General features: G+C 46.3%; 1 protein-coding gene across 1 annotated transcript in view; it reads left to right on the top strand.

Annotated features, from left to right (window-relative positions):
* The window catches only part of SPOCK1 (SPARC (osteonectin), cwcv and kazal like domains proteoglycan 1), a 544,877-nt gene that overhangs the window by 362,437 nt on the left and 159,812 nt on the right, over positions 1–22,628 (top strand). The window contains exon 4 of the mRNA XM_068534468.1: positions 20,895–21,009. Within this exon, the coding sequence (XP_068390569.1) occupies positions 20,895–21,009 (115 nt within the window). The remainder of the gene's footprint in view (positions 1–20,894; positions 21,010–22,628) is intronic.

Below are 22,628 nucleotides of genomic sequence, written 5' to 3'. Positions count from 1 at the left end.
TGCAGGCCGGAGCTGCATTCTGTGATGCTGAGGGTTTCACTGCAGTCATCACTGAATTCCTCGAGAAGGCTGTTCTGCGGAAGCAAAGTAGGAAAACGTACAATTCAAAGGCCAGATGCTCAGGCCATTCGATGGCCGGGGAGGCAGACTGTCCCTGGTGATTTAATACATGAGACGTGCATGGTGCACTTGAGCAGCTGCCCTGGTTCTCGGACTGGAAATTTAAGTCACAGTAACCTTTATAATTGGAGGCACACAGATAACATATGTTTAGTAGAAAGGTATGGTCGTTGTCATGCTGCCCTCTCAGACGTGAATGGCACTTCAAACTCCAGCGTGAGTTTCTCTTGGTAGGAATTGTTAGCTGATGAGTTCAGCAGGCCAAGGAACACTGTTGGATGCCTACTGTGTGCCAGCATGGGCTGTCCTCTCTTGCCTTTTTTTGTTGTTGTTGTTGCTTTTTGTCATTTGTAATGTTTTATGACAGCTATTTTGATCCAGGAATAAGTGAAAGCTGTCTTGATGTAAATACAGGTAGCTCTCAGTTACTTAAAACCCATGAGTGTGTTTTCCTCTATTCAGCAAACTTTTACAGAGCACCCATCATGAGCTAGATTCTGACACCACTTAAGAGACTGGTGTAATGGAAACACCTGTGAAAGGAGAGCAAGAGCTTGGATTTAGAACAATAGATTTGCTCTTGGCCTGGCCATGTCCTAGCTGTGTGCCCCAGGGCAGTGACTGAACCTCTCTGAGCCTCAATTTTTTTCTGATCAGTGAGATGGGAGAACTCTTGATTTCCCAGACTTCTGGGGAGGCTTAAATGAGACAACCTGTGTGAATGCACCTGTATTTTCTGATACATAGCGGGTGTTCTCTAAACGTTGGCGGGATGAGGTGCTCACACATTTATCCATGAGGCGTTCCTAGAGCTGGCAGAAGTCAGTCAGCTTGTGGTCTTAACTCCTGTGTTGCCTGGACTCTCCTGCTCTTTGAGACCCAGAGGGTGTGAGCCTGGGCATGTAGCCCTTTGAGGAGATTCTTGAGAGGGATTAAAAAAACAAAAACAAAAAAACAAAACTTAATTTGGTAGGGGAGTAATGATTTAGATCCAATATTCACATAGAAAAATGGGTTATTTTGAATGTTCTTGATCCCATTAACAAAATTTAATCTGGTGATGAAAATTTATGGGGCAGCAAGCAATCTGTCTTGCCTGATGGTGCTCAAAAGTGCAAATGAATACTTCATCTAACCTCCCTGCTTTTCAGAGTTTAGCAGCGTGCGAACATTTACATTTCATACAAGGTGGTCCTTATGCTGATGTGTCTTTTTATGGTCTGTATGAAATACATGGCTTTGACATAGATGGTCTGCTGACAACTTAAATTTTCTGAGAAGCCACATTGAACAGACAGAAATACAATGTATATTAACGAAGATGGTTGTTTGTTTGGTATAAGACCTTATGGGTAAACTGCAGGTATGCCGTTTGGCCCATGTAGGAGGGACAGGAAAATTGAGAGTCCCACACTGGCGCAGAGTGGCCGCCATGCTGACTGTAGGTCTTAGGCTGAAAGCTTAGAAAGTCATGATGTCATCCAGCCTCATCATTAAGTCTGGGAGGCAGACAGACCAGGGTGTGAGTTCCTCTTGCTATGTGACCTTGGACTAGTTATTTGACATCCCTGACCCCACTTTCTGCATCTAGCAGTTAGGGTACTGATACCTCCATCGCAGGGTTGTTAGGAGGATTTAATGAGATGGATGGTGTATGTAAAGTGCAGAGCACAGTACTCTGCACGTACATCCGTATCCGGGAAATGTTGGCCATTATTACTACTACTACTACTATTGCATTACCTAGTAGTGCGTTGCTAGGTAATTACTAAGTAATGGAATAGTTAGTGACCTGTGAAAGCTTTAGAGCTTGAAGCAAAATGTTGCATCAGCCTGTAACATCCTTTTTAAAGGTACTTAGGGAGTTTGCCTTTTGATAGGTCTCTGAGCCCTGGAGGGGATATTAGAGTACCGGACTTACCTTAAACTTCTGTTTACCTTTGGCCTTAGCTTTCCTGCCTTTCCCTGGTGGCCACGCCTGCCACTGTTGCACCTATCACCAGGAAGTCTGTCACGTGACAGCAGGCACTTTGTCTCTCCATTCACTGGTGTGCTTCCAGCACCTAAACCAGAGCCTGGCATATAGTAGGTGCTCTACATATTTTGTGTTGAATAAATCCATTGCCTTTCAATCTTCATATTGTATGTCTGGTTCCTTCCTGGGTCAGAAAGGTCTCTTCTTACTTCCCATCTCTCCTAATGAATTTAAAGGCCAGTGGTAGTTTTGGAGCTGTATTTCCTTTTCTCTTTTTCTGGAGATCAGCGTGACAGAGTAGATGGAGCAGTGGGCTGGGTGTACGAGACCAGGTTCTGGTTTCAGCTCTGCAGGCAGCTGGCTTCGGAACCTTGGACAAGTTAGCCTCCCCTCTCTGGACATCACTTCCTCAACAGTGTCATCTGGAATTTGGTTTATTAATTTATGAATGACCTTCCAGTGCTGATGTTGGGCAGAGATGTTCTCTGAAGGTTCTTCTTAAGGACAAACCCCACTTTCCTGCTCCCTCTTTTTCATGCCTCCCTTTCCTGCCAGGCTCACTTACTTCTCATCCTCCACATAGACGTGAATCCAGACCCAAAGGATGTTTTCAACAATAGCTCCTACCAACACACCTTGCCTGTCTAAGCTAGGCTGTATCAGTCTCAGAGCTATGGACGTTTGGGGCCAGATAATTCTTTGTTGTGAGGGGCTGCCCTATAGATTGTAGAATGTGTAGCACCATCCCTGACCTGTACCCACTAAATGCCAGTAACATCCTCCCCAGCTCCCCCCCACCCCCAACGCCAGCTGTGACAAGTGCAATGTCTCCAGACATTGTCAAATGTCTCTTGCGGGGGGTAAGGGTGGCGCTGGGGTCGTCTGTAAATAATCCCTGATGGAAGCACAAATTCTTCCCTAGTCTTATTTCAGATGGTGTTGTAAGAAGACAGACGATTTTCTCAGGAGACTAGAGCAAATAGGCAGAGTGTATTGATCAGAGGCTTCTTTTCCCCTGAGGGATAGAGGAAAAGAAAAGAAGAAGAAAACAACTTTCTTACCCGCTTAAAAGTAGAAATATAAAGCTAGCCCAAATATTGTGCTGGGGCTCTGGATTCACACCAAGATAATTCTATGTATAATACATCACCAAAGACGAGATTAGAGAATGACAAGTCTTAGATCTTACCCAGACTTTGACAGCTATTGCATCTTATTCTTACATCATGGAAATTGGATAGTGGTGGCACTGAATACTTGATGAAAAAGATAGGTTTTTAAAATCTTCCATCTTGCTCACATCTTAGATGTAGGAACATCCTAGAGATTTTTGAATACAGGAGCAATTTGGACAAAACATTTTCAGTGGTGCCAGGATATTATAAACAATGTGTTATGTGTTTATTGTAAACTGGATGGTAACATTTTGTCAATGGAAGTATGATATTGGCTGCTCTGAGGCAAGTCAAAGCTGTTTATAAGACAGGAGCTCATAATTCAGTAGGTGACACAAGATAAAAGTTGGTGGAAATTTAAACCATAGCTAAATGTGTAGGTGAAAGCAGTAATGGTTTTACAGCATAAGCAGTAATTGCCACTGGAGCCCAAAGAGATACAAATGTGAGCTCAGATTGACAGGAACAGAGGCGAGCCTTACTTGGGGAGAGAGTTTAGAGGTTCCCGACGAACACGGGATACCCTGAAGGACTCTGTCTCGAGCATCGGGGGGTTGATTATGATCCTAATTAGCTCTATTTGGTGACTGGTGAGACAACATACCCTTGACATCAAGTGTCAACTCTAGTGTGTTACAGTGGCTTAGACTATTCAAAACAGAGGTGAGCCCATTTTAAAAGGCACGTCTTTTCTTGCCTCATGTGCTTCCTGAGGCTGATATCCTTTGAGGTATCTTCCCAACTCAAAATGACCCATTCTCTAGGAATATTGTGTCTCCATCAAAAAAGAAGAAGAGAAATTCCCATGGGTGGGCTTCTGGTCGCCATGCTTGCTTTCTGATAGCAGACCCCCTCATCCCAGGCTGTAGGTGACTGGGTCAAGGTGGACACCTTATTTCAGCTGGACCTGATTCTGGCCTGAGACTTTCGACTTAGGACTAAGAGGCTCACGACTGGAACTGTGCCTGTGAATCTGGGAGTCGCTGCAGCCACCTCTGCCCTGTGAAGCCTGAAAAACCACCTGAGAAGTTGGTGGTTTGCCTTCTCTGAACGAGATCCTGGGTATACGGGTCACCGGTACCCTGACCCGGTCATCACAGGGCCACCCTGTGGAGAATGGGGTTTGCCTAGGGGTCTTCTCACAGCCCAGCCTGTTCTCTCTTAAAGGACCCTCCCTCGTCACAGTGCCCCCAAGGACTCCTGCCCTTCTAAGGCACAGCCGGCAACCCCTCCCCTGCTGACCTTCGTGGGAGTGTTCTGCGGAAATCTCACGACCCACATTGCCATGATACGCACAGTATTTTTCATCTCCAGGGAGCAGCCTCTGAGAGCTGTAATGTTGAGAAGGGTCTGCCCACCCCAGTTACTCTGCGCCTTCACAGCAGTGATGGTTCAGTGCATTAACTTTCCAGATATGGCTGCATTTCTACTAACAAGGACTGCTCAACACCCTGAAACTGTGGTTTCTAACCACAGAGCCTGTGATGGTCTCTACAGACCATGAATCTGTATTGCTTAAGGGTTCTCTGGATGGTAGCAACACAGCCTGGCTCAGGTATCTCGGGAAGAATATCCAAGACTCACAGAGGCTGCGAGAGGCCGGGTGGGAAAACCCTGGCTTAGAAATGGGAGAGGACTAAGGCAGCGCCAGAGGGTCGGGCAGTGGGAGCCACAGACTAATGATCCCCAATGTCCCCTCTGCCCTGGGGCCCCCCTTCACCTTGCCGAGTCACTGGGATTGAATGAAGCAGGGCACGGGGAGGAAGGATCAGATGGCACCCGTCACTCCTGTCTTTTTAGTGGGAAGGAGGCAATTTGAACGACTGTCCCACCTAGCCCGTGCTCAATGGGGAGAGGTGATTCTGCGGAAAGGAAAACAGGATGCTGCTTGGAAGGGGGGATTGAAGGACTCAAGGTAAACATCCACGCGGGGTGCCTTGCATCACAAAAATGTCCATAAAATTTGGGGTGCAGGTTTTAGGCCCCCTGAAGCCTGTCCACAGACCCCTGGTTAATAACCTTTCGTCCAAAGGAATTTCTGTTTGGTCATATCATTCCAGACATTAGTGCCCAGGGAATGGGATTTCTGTGGGTTGTGATGTGGAGAGGATATAAATTGCAGGCCATGCGAATAGCAGAAACCTATACAGGGAGGGAGGCCACGTAGAAGATGTCCTTATCTGCCACTTGGGGATACATTGATGGTGAATGCCCCACCTCAAGGAAAATATCGGGGGGATGAGGCCCCTTGGTTGCTCCCCTGCCAGAGAGTCACCTCTGGGATCTGACAGCACTAAGACTGATGTTCAGCACAGTCAAGACTCTAAGAAGAAAAAGCAGGGTAAAGCCTGTTAGGAGGGAAGAAGTCTGCAGGGCACAGGATTGCTAAATTAGTTACACAGATGCGAAAATTCAAAGGAAGAAAAATTAGTTTGTTAAAGCTAAAAAAAAAAAAAAAAAAAAAAAGTATGTTGTTTTGCCAAATGCTGAAGTGCTTTCCAACTAAAGAAGACTAACCCTTCAGGAACACTTCATCCTGATTGTCTTGGGAATCTTTGCTAAGAGAGGGAAGTATAGAATTTGCATCGTGCCGTTGTTCATTTTGTAAAGAAAAGGCATGTTCTTATGAAGCCGTGGGTGATACAAACACTAGTGCCTTCAGGACCAGGCAGGCGAGTCCTGTAGGAGAGAAGGGGAAAGGAAGGGACCGAGGTGAAAGCGAGCGTAAAGGGGGCACAGAAGATACGGTGGAGAAGGCAGCCACGTGGGAATGCAAGCCGGAGTGGCCAGCTCTTCCACTAAAAAGTAACGCAGAAGTGTGTGCTGGAGTGCTATACGTTATTCTCTAATTCGTTACTGCTAACAACGTATTCAGACTTTCAAAGCCCTGTCTCGGCTGGTCAAAGCACGCCAGTGGGATGTGGACCTGCCCTCTGGAGCCTCTGGAGCCGGGTGGCTCTGGATCCACTTCTGTCTGATTTCTTGCTCTGTCTCTTCTGGCCCTAGATGCCTGAGCAAGTTCTGCGTCCTTTCTTTACAAGGTCCTCTGTTACCTTAGCTGTAAAACTAGCATGATGGTACCACCTGTCTCATGGGGTTGCTGTGGGGATTCTGTGAGATCAGATGTGGCAGGTACCTGGCATCACTCAGGGGCCTGGCAGTGCCACAAGCATGGGGAGAGGCTGTCTCTTGTTCAGCACCCGGAATGATGGCTGGCACATAGTAGGACTCAGTGAGGGTCTGTGCTTAATCAGTAGATGAATTATTAGATATCAAACTCCTTTAGAGTAAACTGTGTTCTCCTCTCGATTTCTTCTTGAACTCATAGGGAAGGGGTTGCTAAGGAGAGGTGTTCCCATAAGGAATTATCCGCTAAGAGATGAATATGGAAGCTCTTGGTGGGGGGAGGGATGGGTTGAGACGGTACTTCTGACCTGGGAAACGTATAGTAGCAGATGCCAGTGGGGCACATCAGACCATGTCTGACATGTCGCTTCATTTCTGCAGCAAGACTTGATGGTCATCCTGCCACCGCCCCTCCCCACATCTCAGGATGCAAAGGCACTTCTGTTTCCCCGTGAAGGTACTCCTGAGGTCCCTTATTCTGTGGTTCTGGGAATTTCTCCCGTATCTGTTGAAGCTTTGTCATACTCCCATCTTGTTAATACCATTGCCTGACACAGTAGGGAATTCAGTCTGAAATGTTGTCAGCTTGCAATTTTGAAATGAGTTAAAAATCACTGGGCTGCTTCATCAGTCTGAGTTCAAAATCTGGGATTTGGGCTTGGCTTCCAATGAGGGTAACTTATTAGGAGGGAGTGAGATGGCCCAGTGGGGCTGCCTTTGTGACAGTGACTTTGAATTGGCATCAGGGCCCGTGGCCCTTTGATTGGACAGGACCCACAAAGAGAGCAGACAGAGTTTTTGTTTGTCAGAGGAAGGAACACACCAGGGAGATTTGTTGCCCGTTTTCAAAAACAGTTGGGCATGAAATGGATACTGTTTGGATTACAGAGAAACACATCTTCTCATTAGCTTTTTCAGGATCACAAAGGGCCTGATGGCTGATTTAGCCCCAGCCAGTGGGATCTGGCGCCAGAAAATCTCTGTTACCCATTTGCTTAGGGAAGCAGTGTTCAGGACAAAGGGAATCTCTTTCATGTCATCATTGGTCTTCTCGTTTCACTCTGTTCCGTGTATTTACGGAGTGCCAGGTATGCGTTTCCAGCGTGACCTCACTGAGAGGAGGGGGGAAACCTTCCAGTCACCTTCGCCACGTTGGCTGCCTGCTTGGTGATGGGTGCTGAGTGGGGCGAGCAGGTTTCTGATGCAGGGGGTGGCGGGGGGGGGGGATGAGGAGGGTGGGCTGGGGAGACAGTCACAGGCGGGAACGGCTGCAGAGAGCAAGACCAGGCTGGCAGTGGAGGTGGCTCTCCGGAGGTCCCCCTGGGAAGTAGAGAATAGAGGCAAGATGACTTCAAGGCTGCACTTGGCTTAAAGATGACCTAGTAGAGAAATCTAGAGAAGAAAATGGGTCCATTTTGGGCTGGTGCCACTGTAAGGAATGTTTAAGAGGAATCCTATGGGAAAGAGTTGAAACTAACATGTGTTGATTACTTGCTGAGAGTAATGTTAAGCTTTTGATATGTTGTCTCCTGCAGCCCTCCTAAGCACCATGTGAGGGAGATGTTACCCCTCCCCTTTACAGCTCAGAGAGGCTGCATAACTTGCCCAGGGTCACACAGCACCCAAAGGAGCTGAACTCATATGTGAAATGGGATCTCTCTGGAGCCCATAGTTCATGCTCCTTTGACCTTACCGTATCATCCATATCACATGTATTGGTGATTTGCTTGTATGAGCAAAGACGTGTCCAGGAAGCCTGAGATTTGGGTTCTCTGCAGTCTGTTCACCTTTAGCTTGAACAACATGAGCAACAGCCAGTCAAGAGCCCTGCATTGAAGCACAGTCCCTGGCCTGCCATGTCTTGGTGGTCATGAAGATGGATCCAAGTTCCCTGACTACTTAATCCATCGGGGCTACTCAGGAGCTCTCTTTTGCCTCACTCTTTTAAAATGAGCTGCTTAGCTTTCACTAATGTCTAACGTCCCCTCCCTCCCTCCCTCCCTTCCTTTTTCCCTTCTTGCCTTCCTTCCTTCTCTTTCTTGTTATTCCTCTTTGAGAATGTCAGTTCCTTAAGAGCAAGGGCTTCTTTTCTCTTGCCCATCTCCAAATGCCCAGTGCTTATGACAGTACTTGGCATGTAAAATGAGTTTCATAAATGTTTGCAGAATTGATGGGCTAAAGTCTTTCCTATGCTAAATACAAACATGTTTGTCTAGAGGCAGACGCTTCAGGGACACCTCTAGCTCTAAATCTTTGTGACCTAGAAATAAAAGATTTATCGAAAGATACTCCTGGCACAGACAGTTTATTCAGCCTTAACTGAATATATCCCTTGGAGCAGACATAATGTCAGGGGACTTGGGGTTCAGAAATGATGAGCCAGACTTGTCCCTGGCCTCACAGAGTAAGACAAAGGAGTGATTAAGCCCATGGGCTGGGGGCCATTCACGCACTCATTCAACAACCGTTAGCATCCCCATGATATTCCAGACTGTGTGGAGGCGAGGGGCAAGCAGGTGTGAGGAAGAAAGATACTGTCTGTGGTCTCCTGAGGCTTCTACTAGATTTTTGACAGACTTAAGAGTCACATCCCAGCTTTGCCACTTACTAGTTGCATGACCTTAGGCAAGTTCTGATATTTTTTTCTCATCTCTCAGGTGGAGAAAATACTGGCCTTATAAGGTAATTTTAAGAATGGAATGGTTCTTTGTATCGGATGTTGCAGTCTAGGCTCCAGAGGCATGAAGGAATACCAGGTGTTTGAGGGCTTATGAGTTGTCTGCTGTAACTGAGGGCAGGGTAAATCTTGGAGGAAGAGGAGAGAATGGGCAGGGAATGGGAACTAAATTTTGGAAAGGAAGTTTGAGGCCAGACTGTGGAAGAGAGAGTCATGAAGCTCTTTCTTAAAAAAATTGTTTTTAAAATTTAGAATCCATAACTTTAACAAAAACAAGAACATCAATTCCCCTCCTTTAGTGGGGGGAAAAAAAACCCCAAAACTTTGCAGCCATTATAGTATCTAAAGATGATTGTCTCCCCACTCTGTCTTACCTGCTGGGTACCCAGTATTTATTGGTAAAGAATGAAAATGAAAGATTTTACTCCTTGTGTTTATTCCACATTTGTCTTAGGGAAACCTCATAGGTACTTGCCCATAATTTATTATTGCATCTGTCTTCCATGTGCAGTTTAGACCTGATTTATATTTTATATTAGCACTACCAGCCTTAGCTTAGAGTAGTGCAAGGGGTGGGGGGGGGGGGGGGAATTGGCCCTTGAGTGGCACATTGGTGAAGAGACAGGCAGGAAAGAGAGATAGTTGTGAGCAAGGTTGGAACTGTGAATTGCTCAACTTATTTGGATGCATGTGGAAAATTATATTTCGAAATGATTGAACAGTGTGGGACACAAAAACCAGAGGAACAAGAATACACAAGATTTAAATGATACGGCACTCTCTAAAACCTACAGTGGGAGATGCAAGCATTCTTTTCTCAGCTTGAGTTGGTTTCTAATAGCTTAGAAGGTGCTCCAAGAAACCTCAGCTCCAATCAGCACTAACTTTGTCATGACTGCTTCAATGTTAACAGTTAAGGAATGGAATTTAATAACCTTGGGAACCATCCCGAGAAAGCAGAAATGAATCTGCCCTAATTGGAGAAAGAAAGGACTTGGAAATGAATAGTCTCCGATTACCCATTTTTAAATCCGGAGCTAAGAGTTTCTGAAAACAGTGGGAGGGATGAAAGTAATAACAGCTTTAATTTTGATAGTTATACCTGGAGAGCCACAAATGCTTTGTAGCTCATTTATAAACCTCACCCGATGCTTGGCACTCTTGAAAGCTCTCAAGAAAGCTTTGGATTTTGCAGGTTTAGTTCTCTAAAAAACCCTGGGGCCTTTCACCAGTGGGACTGTGATAGAGCCCTGGGACAGATGGCATTGGGCGGGGAGGGGGTCTGTTCTAGGGGGCATGGGATATGTTTTCGATTGACCAGCTTTAACTGGAGCTGCTTTCTGGTCTTTGCAAGAATGAACAATTTGCTTATGAAGGTTCTTTGTATGTACTTATACTGCTATAGATTTTTCATCTTAGATGTCACTACCCTGGAGGGCTCTCTGCTTCATTCTAGGACCCTTTAAACTCGGTAAACCCTTTAAACACTTCTCAAACTTTTCTACTAAAACACCCCTAAGGGCAAGTGAGAGCAAATACCTACTCTGAGGTTTAGGGGGCAGAATCCACTGTGAGCCCATACATTTTTGAAGCCTCTTTGATCCAAGTTTATGAGAATTTTGCATCGTATTCCATAGTAGACCAGTGACTGACTTAATAATAAAAAAGTTTAAAATTACCTACCATCTGGTAACATAGATGTTGCAGGCAGAGTCACTGTGAATGTGCAGCCTCCTGGGCCCACCACAGTCTGAGAAGCAAGGACTAGATTAGATTGTGGAAAACAGGGAAAGGAGACCAGGCTGTGATAGACACATATGGTGTGTGACCGCCCGTTTCCCCACCTTCCACTGATTGTTAGACTTGTCGGGGGTGTCCAGTGAATGAACACCATGTTACTTAACTAGAGCTCTGCACCGAGGTTCTGCCCCTCAGAATGATGCCACACTACGCAAGGCTCTGAGAGGTCACTTGAGCATCTTGATCTCCAAGCTGGGGCAGGCTTTCCCCGCAGACTTTACTGTTCTGGTTTCAGTTAACAGCTGTTCCTGCCAGCCTCTCTAGGGCAAGGCAGAAAGAGGCCAGATGGACATCCTCTGGCTGAGGATCGGAAAGCACCAACTTTGTCCACCAAACCTGCCTGGATGAACCTTGCTGCCCATTTATCCCCAGCATACCACATGTTACCAACCTTCCTGGGCTCAAGCCCTTGGCTGCTGGGATCAACGGTGTCTGCCAGATTCTCTCCCCTTAATTATTCCCTCTTTTTCTAGCCTTTTGCCAGTGACGCTTGAATGTAGGCCCTTAGGATACCTTAACACTCAAACTCCTTGACTCTCCGGTAGAGACTTTTCAAAGCCCAAAGACCTTCTCTTGAAAAAGAGAAAAAAAAAGAGTATGACCATGTAGGTTGTGCTCTTGGTGAACATAATTTAGGGGAAGGAAAGGTTATTATTCTTCATTTGTAGACCTTACAGTCTCTGAGATGAGAAAAGGCAGAGCACAGCCCTATTAGAGATATACGAATGCCTTAGTTGTCATACGCTGGCTTCAGCAGTGGTAAAGATCTGGTTAGTCAGCAGAAGTGTTCTGGGTAAACTGGGCCCTGAGCTTGATGTTCAAAAAGAAATTTTAATGTTTCTTCCTGTGGAGATGAGTCTAATATTTGGGATTGGAAAGGCTGAACAGTATCATAGCTCCAGGATCTTGAGTCTCTGAAATACCTGGGGTCACTTGCCCTTGGTATACATCCCCTTTCTTTATCTGAAGAGCTGGTAAGAGTGGTGAGGATGAGAATTTGCCCCATATTCCAGGCCCTGTGCTCAGCAGCTTTCTGCGTTATCCTGTCAGATCCTCATGACACCCCAGTGAGGTACATTTGTTGGTCTGCAACTGAATCCTAAGGAAGTGAGTGACCCGTCAAGAGCACATCAGCAGGAAGTAGCCAGCTGTGCCTCTCCTCTCAAACCCACACCTCTCTGATCCAAACCCTTGGGCAATCTTCTAGGTGCACTAATTTTTATTCTTTTGGAAATTAGTGGAGTTTCTGAATTTCCACATTCTTACATGGTCAACTACTACAGCTGCAGAATAATGGCAGAATCATGCTCATTAGCACCAAAGGAGTTAGTGCTCTGAGGAAAGCTATGTGCTTTATAGGAATTTTAATGGCAGTGAAGTGAAGCGCAGGTACAAAAGATAGACTTTATGAGCTATAGCATTCTTTTAAGTATGCCTTTTTCCTGGAAATATTTGATTTTTGTTGTGCTTTTTGTATCCTCTTATTTTCCTAGGTTATGGAGCTGGTCTTAAGTAATTCTGTCCCCTTTGTTCATAAATGTCTGATGAATAATTTCTGTCAATTACAATGAAATAGAACCCAAGTGCTTCAACTATTACAACATTTTAATAAATTCGGGCCATTTTGATGGATGAGAAGGTTAAGACTTCTCTGTGCATGGTGTCTTGTCCCTCTGCTGAGAGTTGTGACTATTCCCAGGTCCCATTGATCATGCTGCCTGTCCCGTGTCACCGCCAGCCATCCTGCGTTTCCCCAGTGACATGGACCATATAGATGCTTCACAAAACCCACTCCCAGAAGGAACGACGAGGTTCACTCGTTCCGTGTTGTTTCTTATGTCAGAGAGAGAGAGAGTGTTAAGTTCACTGGGCATCGACATTGCCTTGGAAAGAAACTTTGACTTTTGTATTCATTATAAAAATCATATAAGTTTATCCACACATCCAAGCAGTTGGCTTTGACTTCAGTTGGTACAATGTTTTCTTCACAGTGAGAAGTTCTCTTAGGGATCCTATGGGTGACATGATTCTTGGGGGAGGTGGACAGAGGGGTTCCGTATGCTGCTGCTTGGCACTGTAGTCATGACTTTTACCCCCATCATAAGCTGTTTTTGTGAGAGGTGTAGTGGCTCCAAGTATCATCTCTGGTGTGAGACTCACCTAGATTGAAATCCAGACTTAGCAACTGTGTGACCACAGACAAGTTACTTAACATCGCCGTGCCAATTTCCTTATTAGTAAATTCATATTAAACTGATCTGTATATCAGTTACCTCAGTGGTGAATTAGAATAATAGTACATTATTCTACAGGTCGGTGGATGTCACTGTCTCTGTCAGCCCCCTGACGAGGTGATGCTTTATGTGATAAAATGCTCTTTTCTTCCCTTTTTTCCACTTAATTCTTCTCCTCTCCTCTCCTTTTTCTTCCTCTCCTCCATCCCACTTTTGAAGGGAAGTCAGTTTCTTGGTGAAAACGCAGAGTGAGCGTCCTTGCTTTCACCATCCCAGAGCAGCTGGGGGACGGGAGAAGGTGTGGGATGAGAGCTTTGAGAAAGAGCATTGACTGGCCAGGCTAATAACATTTTGGCCTGTGGCCTGTGATATTATGGCACCTATTTTCACAGCTGCCCTAGTAGACCCCTCTGAACACGTTCGTTTCTAATGATCAGAATGTGTAAATTAGCCATGTTGGACTTATCGGTGGTTGCTCATAATGTCTTGTTTTGCACATGAGCAGGGGGTTAGAGCTCTTCCCTGCCACTGCTATTACTTCTAGCCCAGCATAGGGCATCCTTAACTCTTACGTCTCAGAGGCAGAAGTGCCATACTCTCACAAGGCTGGACACTTGCTCTTGCCTCCAGCGATGGTCATGACTTGTCATTGTCTCCCTGCTGTAGAGATTCTCCAGGAAGCAGGAGACTCTGCCTTTTGTGGGTAATGTTTCTAGCCTACTCAGTGACGGGCTGCAGTGGTGGTGGCCCGCAGCCGTAGGGCATCTGAATTGATTCACTGCCTGTTGCAGAGATGGCCCCAGGAGATAGAGGACATTCAGGAGGATGTCCTTTGTGTGAATGGGTGGAGGTTGGGGCTGGTGCTTCTTTTCAAGGGAAGCACGATAGGAAAGGGAAAGGACATCTCCTTTGGATGTAGACAGACCTGGTTTTGAGTACTGGCTTTGCCATTTATTAGCCGTGTATTGTCAGAAAGTTACTTATCTTTTTCAAATCCATTTTCTCATCTTTACCTTCCTTTTTCACTTAATGTACCATAAACATCTACCTATGTTAATACATATAAACCTACTTCTTCCTTTATAGTAGGTGGACAGTATCTCATAAATGGACGTCTTATAATTAAGGTAACCATTTCCCTGTAGATGGTGTGATGGAATGAATGCTTGTGTTAAAGCCATAATCCTCACTATGGCTGCTTCTGGAGATGGAGCCTTTAAGAAAGTAATTAAGGTTCAGTGAGGTCTTAAGGGTGGGACCCTGATACAATAGGATAGGTATCATTATAAGAAGAGGCGTCAGAGAGCTTAGTGACTCTCTGAGTACACCTAGAGAAACCCATGTGAGGACACAGAAGGTGGTCGTCTGCAAACCAGGAAGAGAGCACTCACCAGAAACTGACCATATTGGCACCCTGATCTCAGCCTTCCAGCCTCCAGAACTGTGAGAAGATAGGTTTCTGTTATTCAAGCTACCCGATCTCTGGTATTTTGTGGCAGTCTGAGCAGACGGATATAGATGAACCCTCAAGTTGTTTATAATTTCCCCTTATTGTAGATCATTAAGATACATGTTTTTGCTTAACACATTCACCTGCTAGGTCGCAGGATGTTTCTTTTTTCCATTCTTTCCATTTATTATTAAAATTTTCATATATATAAAAAAGTTGAGGGAATGATATAATAAATACCTATCTACCTATGTTTAATGGTTATTATCATTTAAGGACATGGTTGAAAAACTGCCCTCCAAAAGGGCTCTTCATAGTTTATACCACCCCCTGCAAACACACACACACGCACACACACACACACACACGCACGCACACACACACACACACACACACAAATATAAGAGAGACGATGCTTTTAGTGTTGACAGAAAGAAATGTGTCTTCAGACCCTTGGTTTGAAGGGGGAAGAAAAGGTCTCTTCCCAGGAGGGTATTTTTGGTCAGATGCATCTTTTTATCCTCTTCCCTTTGTCCTTGTCTGTCCTATGTCCCCACCCACTCCCATCTCCCAGTCCTTGGACACACATATTCAGCCTTCTACATCACTCACCTGTCTGTCCTATTTAGATGCATGGCCAATAGGCCCCTTTGTTTGGCCTCAGAGAACATGGCCAACCCCTTGATTTGAAAGCTGAGATCAGTGATGGAAGCTTTGCAAGCTGCCATTCTTCTATGGTTCCAGCAAAATCCTATGGGTGGAATCTTCTGTTTTGTATTCTGTGAGGCTCTGTCGTCAGCTAGTAAACAAGCCCCTCTGGAGGGGGTCGGGGGAAGCAAGATGCATGCACGGGTTACCATGGGGACAGACAAGCTGTAATAAATGTTTGGGATCTTAGCTTGACAAGGTTTTAGCAGTTTGGAGTAATTTCTTTGTCAATCTTCCATTAAGTCACTCCTAATGAATCACTGGGAGCGTCTTTGCTCTTCAGATGAACCTCACATGAGCACGATTCGGGCAGAGAGCAACCTTAAAAGGAAGAAGGAGACAACAAACAGTCATTAATTTGTCAACACTTTGAAAATTGAGTGCCCTTTTGTCAGAGGAAGTTTCCACAGGTCACAGGAGTGGAGCACAAGTTCACATGGTGTTTTTGGATTAAATCTTAGCTTCTCGGTCTCACCAGGTAGCTTAATGTCCCCAGGGAAAGGGGTCACGGAGGTTCCTCAGAGGAGGAAAGGGGGCACTAAGAGTTGACCACTGGGCCCTCCACTCGACACCCCCTCTCATTTGGAGGGTACGAGTGGTGTAGAGTTTGTCCGTTCTTATCAAAGGACCAGTTTCCATGTAAAATGTGTATAAAGGGTTCTCCCTTCCTACCCCCTCTCCACCAACTTCAGCATGGGAGGGTGTGCCATATCTGTCATCACTGTGGAACTTGGTGGCCACGCCCCCCCCCGAGTCCTCATTGTGGTTTCAAGGCCCCCCATGACGATGCTGCCAGTCTCTGCAGTCGTGTCTCACGCCACCCCTGCTCCAGCCTGCCGCCAGCCTGACGAAACATTGCCCTTCCCCAGACTCGCCACAATTTCTCTTACATCTGGAATGGGAGCTTCTTTTTACCTAGAATGTTCTTCCTCATCCTATTACCTGGGTTAAACCCACTTTTCCATAGATAGCAGTCTGTCCAGGAAGTCTCACCTAACCCACTGAAAGGCTGGATGAGGTACCTCCCCCATCTCCCATAACATACAGAACTTACCCTCATATCGCGTGTCTCCTCTGTTGAGCTGTGAGCTTCTGGAGGGCAGGAATGACATCTCGTTCACTCTAGAAGTGCCAGCCTCCAGCCTGAAAAAATGGGCCTGCACAGAACTGATGCTCTGCAAATATTAATGGAATAAACCCAAGCATATGTCACACCCCCAGGTGACTCTCAGGGACCCTTTGGTCAGCCCTCAAAATGGAACATTCTCTCATCTTAGCATCTCTGAGGTGGTACCCTGCTCTCCTGTTCCAGGTATTATGACTGTTTGACAGTGAGCTTGTAGGATGTGCCCAAAGACAGCAAAAAGTCTTGATTCAGAATTTTAAAATCGACGTAGCTAATTAAAAATTAACTCATACTGAAAAACAAGTTCAGAAACAATTACAATAATTAAAATATCACTACCTTAATTGAGACCAAGCAGTGAGCTTAAAAAATAAAATTACTTTCAAAAAAAGCTTACATGAAGCCTGTAATTAACTGGCTTTTGAATTTGATGTTTTTCAGCTTGACAAATTTCTGTTTAAATTAATTCATTCTTGTTTTTTTTTTTTTCCCTTTGAAAAAAGTTTTTGTAAAAATTATTGAAAAAATTAATTGGACATGTATCCTATGCCAGTTGACACTTGATTGGTTTTTGTATATGGGCAGGAAAGATGAAATTAACCTCCCATGGGTATCTGCTCTGTGTTAGGCATACTCTCTTGTTTGAGTCCTCATGAGTCCTGCAGGTATTATGGTAGAAGAGGTAGAGGGGACGCAGGGCTTCAGCGTCTTGTGGGGAGTGCTGCGTCCTATCATCAAGCATGCACTGGGGAAGAGAGGAACTTGGAGCGCAATTTCCAGAAATCATTAGCACCTTGACAAGGAAGCTTCTACCCCTGGTAAGGGTTATCATGAACTCTCAGCCCTCTCTCCCTACCTCCTCACCTGCACAATTTCCCTGCACCTTATTAAAGGGCCTCTCAAGTGCCACTTATTATTCTGCTCTCCTATCATTTCCTCTAGAAAGTGGAGCGGCACAGCCCTGCCCAGTACAGGTGCGGGTGCCTTTCAGTCACGGCGGGCCTCGGGGCTGCTGGGAGAAGTGTATTTGAGAGGCAGCATTTACATGGAAGTGGCACGCTCCTTTACCATCCTCATCCCCTTTCAATTCCAGTACTGCTGTTTTTCAAAAACAAGATGCGTCCTGGTGATTAAATAAACGCTGACGGCTTGATTTGTTACTGTTTTGTTGTGCTGTGAAGTTCATTTACTCTAAATAATTCCCATACATGTTTGAAGTATTCAGACCCTGGTAATTAATTTTTAGCAGACTTGATTTCTATATGCAAATTGTTAAGTAAGTATGTGTTTGAAGTTAAATAGCTGATGATTTTTATTTATTAGTATTTCTGGTTGGAGTTTTTTTTTTTTTAAGAAACGTTAGCCTTAAGAATTGGAGGAGGGTGATCTATAGCATTAGCCTAATGGTAGGGTGACAGATGTAGCAAGGTTGCAGGAAAAAAATTGACAACCACTGGTCAGATGACTCCTTTGGGGGGTTGCTGCATTCAGAGGGGGTGGGCAGAGGGCACAACTGCCCAGGGTTGACATCCCCACCTTCTGGGGAGCACTGGGGCCGTGGATGGCGCATTGGGGCATCCTGTATGGCCCAGCCAGCCAGACCCCCTGGCTTCCCTCTACTTTTACTCCTTAAGTCTCAGCCTGCCCTGAAGGCCTCTCAGGAACATGGCACATCTGGGCTCAATACTTGGTGTAAGGTGGGACCCCACATCCACCTTTTAAAGGAGACTCTAGGTGATTTTCATGCCGCTGGTGCATCGTGGTGAGGAGTTTGGGTTCTGGAGTCAACCGACCACGTGTCACATACCGTCCGCCCCTCTCGTCTTCTTTGTACCACCGGCACAGGAACGGCAGCCGCCGCCTTGGGTGTTTTCGAGAATTAAGTGCGGTAATCCAGTTAGAGGGCTTCGTTCCCTGCCTGCATGTCAAAAGCACTGGATACGTGTGAGCTATTGTTCTGGTTATTTTGGAGGCTTACTATTCACTCTGGGAACAAAATCCACACACACAACAAATAACAAACACCTATGAGGTGCTTCACATGTTTCAGGTCTGTTCTCAGCACTTACCAAGATGAATTCATTTCATCCTCATGATAACCAAAAGTGGTAGGAGGGACTGCTATTATCCCATTTCACAGAAGAGAAAATTGAGGTATGGAAGGTCAGGAAGCAGTGAGGGCAGCATTCACCTTGATCACTGGGCCTAGAGGCTGTGCTCCTCCCTGCTGCTGTGCTCAGCTGACTTCCTCTCCTTGAGATTGCGCTGCCCCTTGAGGCCATCTGGATCCCAGTGTGGACATTGCATGTCTGTGAAGTTGGCTGCAAAAGCAAAAAGAAGCTCAAATTCGGCAATAAATCTTGTCTTACGGTCCTGCAGGTTTTGAGACCCTAGGCAAGCCTGGTGTTTGCCATCTCTGAGATCCACTCCAGTGAAAATCCCAAGCGTTCTACAGCTCTTGACACCTGTCAGGAAATGCCTCACTTGGTACCTGTGGCCCAGGCTGCCAGGGGCCTGGTCCCCAAGTTTCTTCAGATCCCTAAGTGTCTGTCTTCATCCTGTGGTGGCCAGGAGTGTGAGAAGGGGCAGTGAAGGGCCAGCATGGTCATCGTCAGCAGCCATCTGATTGTCATTCATGGTTAGCTCGGTGCTGCTTGAGTCCTGGAAGGCAAGTCACAGCTGGCTGGACTGCTGCCCTGGGGTGAAGGTGGAGGGCAAAGCACAAGGAGAAGGCCACTGGCCTGAGACGCACCAGCCTCCTGGCTTCTCGTGAGGACGTCTCAGGAAGCAAGAGAGCTCCACCTGGGACCAGGAAGTCCCTGCTGCAAGTTTCTGGAAGGCCCAGCCTCGGAGGGCTCTGAGGGCAGACACAGGCCCCCAGCCCCTCACTTCCCAGAGGCGAAGCCCTTAGCTTAGGAGCTCGGAGTGAGCGCCCTTTCCCTGGGGCTTTAGCCTCTCTCTCTTGCAGCCCGTCTCCTGCTGCTAAGCACCAGGCAGCCGGGCACGTCCGCTGGGGAGTGGGCTCTGCCAGGTGACTCCCCTGGGACCATGACCTGGGTCTCGTTGCTCACCTGACCGGCCTGAAAATACACCCTGGTTTCTGTTTGCGGAGGCTGAAGCTGCTTCAGTGGAGGGATCCGCCCTGAGCGGTTCAAGCCCCGGAAAGAAATACGTTCGGGTGTAGTGTGTTCAGGTCCCTTGAGGAATTCCCAGCAGCCGTGGGAAGAAAATGGCATTGCGATTCTGGGCCTGGGCGGTTTGACAGGAATCCTGACTTCCTCTAAGTGCAGGGGGAATCATGATCGCTGAGGGGCCAGGGTTTGATGGGAGTCCTCCCATTTCTTGTAGCAGTTTTGCTGTCCCTGCTTGGGACGCCGATTTGTTTAACTGAATGTTTGTGTGGGGAACATGACCTCGCCTGGCTGTGGAGGGCAGTTACGGCAGATTGACCGCCTGATAGGCTTTAGGCCGCAGAGCTGGGAGCTGGCACCGTTGCTTTTGTTTTGCGGAGGATTTCCTGTGGCCTCTTGTCTGCCCTAATGAGCGTGTACACCACCTCAGCCTGTGGAGCATTGCTTAGCCAGGGGCCCGCTGCCCTGCCTGTTCTAGGAAACGCTGCAGGGTATGATCTGCTGGCTTTGGAGACCCTTCTCCAGTGACTTGGTCGAATCAACCCCTGCCCTCATTATTCCCACCCACAAGGGCCACTTTCTAGTCAGACTGAATATCTTAGGATTGCCCAGCTGTGCCTCTCTACCTTGGAGTGTGCTGGCCGCCCTGCCTAGATTGCCTTTTCTAGCTTTGCTTTCTAAACTCCTGCCCATCCCTTAAGATCCAATTCACATATTAATGCCTCATTAATTCTCGCCCCAGAAATTGATCTCTCTTCTTCTCTCAACCTCCGTTATCATTTTATATGCCTGTCATGGCCCTTATCTAATTCTCCCTTGCACAATAAATATTTATGTGTCAGCTCCCCCCCCCCCCACCCGTTTATATCATAAGTTTGTGTGGCTCAAAACTGTCCTGAAGTTCTTCACAAAACTTAAAATAGGCTTCTTTGTGCTCAAAGTCTGTGTTGATGGAACTGAAGCCAAAAAACTCCATCCTCTGGGACTTTCTATTATAGGAAATAAGTAAAATTGGGCACAAAGTCATAAAAAGCAATAGCAGACAAATAACCCAAGAGGGAAATGTAGCTTTTGGTCCTCTGAACACACAAGATTCTAAAGGATTTTTAAAAGTAATTCCTGGCCAAGATGAAGATACTGAAACTCCCCAAAGCACAAAAGAATCACTCTCCTGATGTTGAAGAAAACCACGTGGAATAGACACAGAATTCCCCCCGGTGTGGATTTTCATTCCAATCCCCGCCAGCCTAAGTAAACAGTGCAGGGTGCAAACACATGGTCTGTTTATTTCCCTCTTGTTTATTTGAGTAGAAATAGAAATTAAATTTCCCTGGAGGTCCTAACTCCTCTCTTCATGCTCTTTTTGCCTCAGCTCTGGACCCATCCAAAGACCCCTGCCTAAAGGTGAAATGCAGCCCTCACAAGGTGTGTGTGACCCAGGACTACCAGACTGCCCTGTGTGTCAGCCGCAAGCACCTGCTCCCCAGGTAAGCCGCAGGCTGTGAGGTACTCTCCAGCCAGCAGATCTGGGGTACCTGACCTCTGACTGGGGGACAAGGGAGAGAGGGGGAGCAGGTGATGGATCTGTGTCTCATATGGTACGTGGTGTAAGAACTCTTGCTGTGGTACGAATCTCAGTTCTCACATGCATATTTGCAAAGAAAGTTAATATCTTAATTTCCTTTGAATCAACTTTATTTGACTCTGAGCCCTCATCTGAGCAGATGAACAGAAAGTCCCTTCCTGGTGATTATGGCGGCCCTTCTTCCTCCTGGGTGACCTCAGGATCCAGGAAGCTTCTAGCTAAGAAAACAGGGGCTGTACCTTTAGTCTTCTGGTTGCCACTGGCATCCTCCCTATGATAATCCTTGGAGGTCCCTTGAGGTTGGCGGGGCTGGGGGTTGTCTGCTTCCATGCTCCGTGGGGCGTGGTCTTTGCCAGGCCGAGAGTCCTGGTGTGGGGTCCTGCTGCCTCAAGACCGCTAGTCCGCCATTCCTTCTGAGAGTGTGCCTTTCTATTTCTCCAGCCCAGGGGAAGTCTCTCCCCTCCTCTTCAGGGTTGTTAAAGCCTTTGTCCCTTACCCCCCACCCATTCCCAGCATTCAATGGGCTTAGGTTTTTACAGATGACAGAAGGAGCCTTTGAATTCAGGCTACATCTGCCTTCAGTCCTGCAGAAATACTTAAAGCAAGAACACACACACACACACACATACACACAGACACATACACACACACACCCCCCCCAATAGGCTTGCTTTTTTCTTTTTTTGTTTTTTTAACATCTTTAGTGGAGTATAATTGCTTTACAATGGTGTGTTAGTTTCTGCTGCATAACAAAGTGAATCAGCTATACATATACGTATATCCCCGTTTCTCCTCCCTCTTGTGTCTCCCTCCCACTCTCCCTATCCCACCCCTCTAGGTGGTCACGAAGCACCGAGCTGATCTCCCTTGTGCTATGCGGCTGCTTCCCACTAGCTATCTATTTTACATTTGGTAGTATATATAAGTCCATGCCACTCTCTCACTTCGTCCCAGCTTATCCTTCCCCCTCCCCGTGTCCTAAAGTCCATTCTCCACGTCTGTGTCTTTATTCCTGTCCTGCCGCTAGGTTCTTCAGAACCTTTTTTTTTTTTTTTTTGATTCCATATATATGTGTTAGCATATGGTATTTGTTTTTCTCTTTCTGACTTACTTCCCTCTGTATGACCGATTCTAGGTCCATCCACCTCAAAACAAAAATTCGATTTCGTTTCTTTTTATGGCTGAGTAATATTCCATTGTATATATGTGCCACATCTTCTTTATCCATTCATCTGTCGATGGACACTTATGTTGCCTCCATGTCCTGGCTATTGTAAATAGAACTGCAATGTACATTGTGGTACATGACTCGTTTTGAATTATGGTTTTCTCAGGGTGCCCAGTAGTGGGATTGCTGGGTCATATGGTAGTTCTACTTTTAGTTTTTTAAGGAACCTCCATACTGTTCTCCATAGTGGCTGTATCAATTTACATTCCCACCAACAGTGCAAGAGGGTTCCCTTTTCTCCACACCCTCTCCAGCATTTACTGTTTGTAGATATTTTGATGATGGCCATTCTG

This window comes from Eschrichtius robustus, chromosome 2, assembly GCF_028021215.1.
Source record: "Eschrichtius robustus isolate mEscRob2 chromosome 2, mEscRob2.pri, whole genome shotgun sequence".
Lineage (NCBI taxonomy): Eukaryota > Metazoa > Chordata > Mammalia > Artiodactyla > Eschrichtiidae > Eschrichtius > Eschrichtius robustus.
This window is presented reverse-complemented; position numbering and strand designations above follow the sequence as displayed.